A 3,887-nucleotide genomic window follows, 5' to 3' on the forward strand; every position below is an offset into this window, starting at 1 on the left:
GTCTTGTCTGGATAGACAAATACGCGTAAGCGTACGTACGTAGCACATTTTATCATTATAATATGCAGAGATCAAGTAATCGTGTAGACAGTCGAATAGACACCGCAATCTTTTTTGACCATCAAGCGGTCTTGTCTTGTGAACCCCACGTAGCACAGCAGGCAGGAAATACTACGATGTATTTCGGACCTCCTTTTCCTAATAATATTTCCCAGTTTCAGCGAAAGCCCAGGATTGGATCTGAAATCCATGAGGAGGAGGGCCTTGGAGATGTCAAATGTTTTTTTTTTTTTGTTTTTTTGTTGTTTTTTTTTTGGGGGGGGGGGGGGGGGGTTTGCATACCAGATCATAGCGATGTAGTGGAAATGGAAAACAATACAAAACGTTTGATCGTGGGCAAAATGAATGAATGTTATTATGGAACGATGTTGAACTTCAGCCATTCCATTGGGGTTTCACGGAGCTTTTCACAGTAGATAATATAATCAAATTGCATAAAACGTGGGATTTAAGCGGATTCATGGTCGATGATATTGTATGTATAATATAGTTTTTTCAATATTTATTAATTGGAATTTATCACGAGCAGAAAGACTGGATTGTCTTATGGAGAATGAGTTGATAATCCACGATAAAGAGAATGATAATCTAAGACTGTTCTGTGTTTATGGTTACTACAGAACGCTTTCAAAATCCTCGTCAAAATGCATTATACTGAGTGATCATGTAAATGCCAAGAATCGGGTCTCGATGAATAGACACGGATATCACTACGCCAACCTCAGCCTCAATTCTCATCTCCAATAAGCAATAATAGATCACTGTTGTATCGTCATCATATCAGAAAAGTCATCATAAATTGTTAATTTCATTCATCTTCCGAATTTCATCTTACACGAATGCCGCCTAAGCTCCGAGCACTGGACGGTTTGGTCGTAGTAAACCGTTTTCGTATTTGGATCTTCTATCTTAAACTGTACGTGTAAATGAGACATGCAGTTGCCAAGACATCTTTTCCCGATGGGTTCCATTCTATTTTCTACAGAAGTCAAGAACTCGTGGCAGTAAACGCTGTCCTGGTCTACGAATTGCCGCTCTTCCTTGTTGTAGTAGCCAGGGATTTGTTCCATGACGTTGCTCCTGGTGCACGTATTGTTACAAAGCATTTCGTCGGACACCACCTGGGCGCTCACTTCCTTCTCAAAAGCACAGATGGAACACACGCGCATTTTGTGCTTGACGATGTCGAAGCTGCTTTCTGAAGACATGACGGCGGATGTCGTGAGGAGGTGGTGAAGGTCCACGTATGTGACCTCGGGGTAATCAGGACAATTGATATGAATCACGTCCTCGACCACATTACCTCGAATAGTCTGGATGCTAACTGTGGATTCATACGAACTAAGAGGCAGCGAGGAAGGGCAGAAAGCGTGTGCTTTCAGGTCTACCTGTTTGGGCAACCCCGGGGGAAAGCTATCCGACAGCCTACGGGACAAACTCCTTAAAAGTCCATTTATGGTGAGAGAGGGCATGTTATCAGCCGAGGAAATTCCTGAGATAGCGCTGCAAGCTACATGCAGAGTATTGATGATAGTGCTACAGCTGTCGTAGATGATATTGGGTAGTTGTTGCCTACTCAGCGCTTTCATCACTTTGTTAGCCATATCCGAACATAAATCGTGACGCCCTTTGTATACTTGGTCGTTCATGATGTTGCACAAATCCGTGAACAACCCAGCAGACGAAGCAGCGTACGCGTCTTTGATCATCGTTGCGTTGTCGTTGTCAACCTGGCCTGGTAATGGAAGGTAATAGTTTGACACAGGTCCAGACGCATGCGTGTAACAGGGGTCGGGTTCCTTCGGCCATGGTAGAGCCGACATAGTGATGGGTTTGTCGATTCCAGTTATTTCCCCTGTGACAAATGCCCCGTCGTAGGGATATTGACCTCCACATTTAGTCACCATTATAGGAAACCGAGAGAAGCATTTCGTACTTCCAGGGCGATTTCCTACCAGTGGACGGTCGTTACGATTCTGGGCATCAATCATAGCTTTGGAGATTTGTCGGAGAAGATAGGCCCTAACTCCAACTTCCACAATAGCCAAATGGGAGATGGGTCCCTCGCCATGACCCATTTTAGGCTCAAAGACCTTGACCTCCATGTCTATATTGTTCGATGACCAATCGTAGTGGACGATCACGCCTGATGGCAAGATAACGGAAGCTAGATTACGTTGACCTAAGAATCGGACAGATTTGGTCACTCCGTCCATATCCGTTATGCTCAGGGAGTAGATTGACTTGGCAGTTCCGTCACTTTTCTTCGGGCCGAATGCTTGGATGATGGTACCGTTGGTAAGAACCGACGAGAAAAGTCTGGAATCTCCTGGATGCCAGTAGGCGTCGAATTTTTGGACTTTGACATTCACGAAATCCGGGTAGTAGTTTCCATCTTTGTGTTTGTTGTTATTGTTATTGCTGTTTTTATTATTCGGCGGAGGTATGGAATACGAAGGTCTCGATGGTGACGTATCCGTAGGAAGTTCCACACCAAAACCTCCATTAGTTCCATCCGTTACATTATTCCACGGACCAGCACCGTTATTGTTATTATTATTGTTATCCACAGAGCCGTGACTACTTCCGTCATTTCCGTTTCCGGAAACCGTCGCTTGAGACTGCGGATCCTGTTTGAGAACCGTGAAATATATAGTGATGACAACCGCTCCGGCGAGGATAATGAGAAGAAGAATGAACAGCATAGCCATCCACCAGACTTTTCTACGAGATCTGTAAACTTTCCCTGACCCGCCGTGTTGAGATCTGTTATGTCTCCATGCATTTTCCTCCCGGACCGGGTTGGCGAGACTGTACTTGTCCCGGTAACCTGTGCTGTACCCGTTACTTCCATTGCTGCTGACGACGTGGTTCTGTTGATGTGGAATCGTGTTTAGAAAATCGTTGCTATTGTATATACCCTGGTAATTTATATGTTGCGGTTGTTGTTGTTGTTGCTGTTGCTGGTGGTGAAATGTCGGTGTTTGTGGAGGTTGATGTTGATGCGGGAGGTAGGGGTGCGGGCAGTTTTGGATTAAGTGGGCGTATGGTATTTGGTAGTGGTTCTCATCCTGCCCATTGGGGTGGTGCATCATCATTGGAGATGTGCCGTGTTGATGGCTGTGGTGGTTGTTGTTGTACAGAAGTCGCTCCTGTGCCGACATCTCGGCATCATCAGGATCGAAGGGTGACTCAAAATTCCTCATCTCTATGCCGGTCATAATCTAGAAAGAAACGAAAGAGAGGAAGATCGTTATTTATTGTTTGAAAACATTTTTGCTTGATGATATTTAGATAAACAGAGAAAAAAAACAACTTTCGATAACTATGTCGGTGCGATCAAAACGTCAATCTGGCATCATGTCGGAATGAACTGAAATGAGTTTCAAGTCAAAATGATCAGAGTCGGGCAATCTATTAGAAGTCCCCCCCCCCCCCCCCCACACACACACACAGAGAGAGAGAGAGAGAGAGAGAGAGAGAGAGAGAGAGAGAGAGAGAGAGAGAGAGAGAGAGAGAGAGAGAGAGAGATACACACAAACCTCACTATTCAAAAACGTCATTTTAAAAAAACTCGAAACTAAACGAGTTAAGCTTAAAATTTAATTTTAGCAACATGATCAGCTTCTCCCCGACAACAATATACCATTTTGAGACGATTGACCACAATAATAAATGAGGAGAAAAAAGTAGAAGGCCAAAGTAGAAGCACGCGTCGCGTAAACACTGAAATCTTTCCTAGCTGGCCGAAGGTGATCAGTAAAAGTAAAAGGGAAATTCTTATTTCTGAAACAAAGTTCATTTTCCTCAAGTCGGTCATTTTAAAA

General features: G+C 44.0%; 1 protein-coding gene across 3 annotated transcripts in view; it reads right to left on the minus strand.

Annotated features, from left to right (window-relative positions):
• Positions 1 to 561: 561 nt before the first annotated feature.
• Positions 562 to 3,887, minus strand: part of LOC144977647 (uncharacterized) — a 439,534-nt gene continuing 436,208 nt past the window's right edge. For all 3 annotated transcript variants that reach the window (XM_078923066.1, XM_078923065.1, XM_078923067.1), the window contains one exon: positions 562 to 3,284. In XM_078923066.1, coding sequence (XP_078779192.1) covers positions 873 to 3,281 — 2,409 coding nt within the window. In that variant the 5' untranslated portion in view covers positions 3,282 to 3,284 and the 3' untranslated portion in view covers positions 562 to 872. The remainder of the gene's footprint in view (positions 3,285 to 3,887) is intronic.

The sequence above is a fragment of the Berghia stephanieae genome, chromosome 7 (genome assembly GCF_034508935.2).
Source record: "Berghia stephanieae isolate SIO BIC M18660-M18661 chromosome 7, UCSD_Bste_1.3, whole genome shotgun sequence".
NCBI classification, from domain to species: Eukaryota; Metazoa; Mollusca; class Gastropoda; order Nudibranchia; family Aeolidiidae; genus Berghia; species Berghia stephanieae.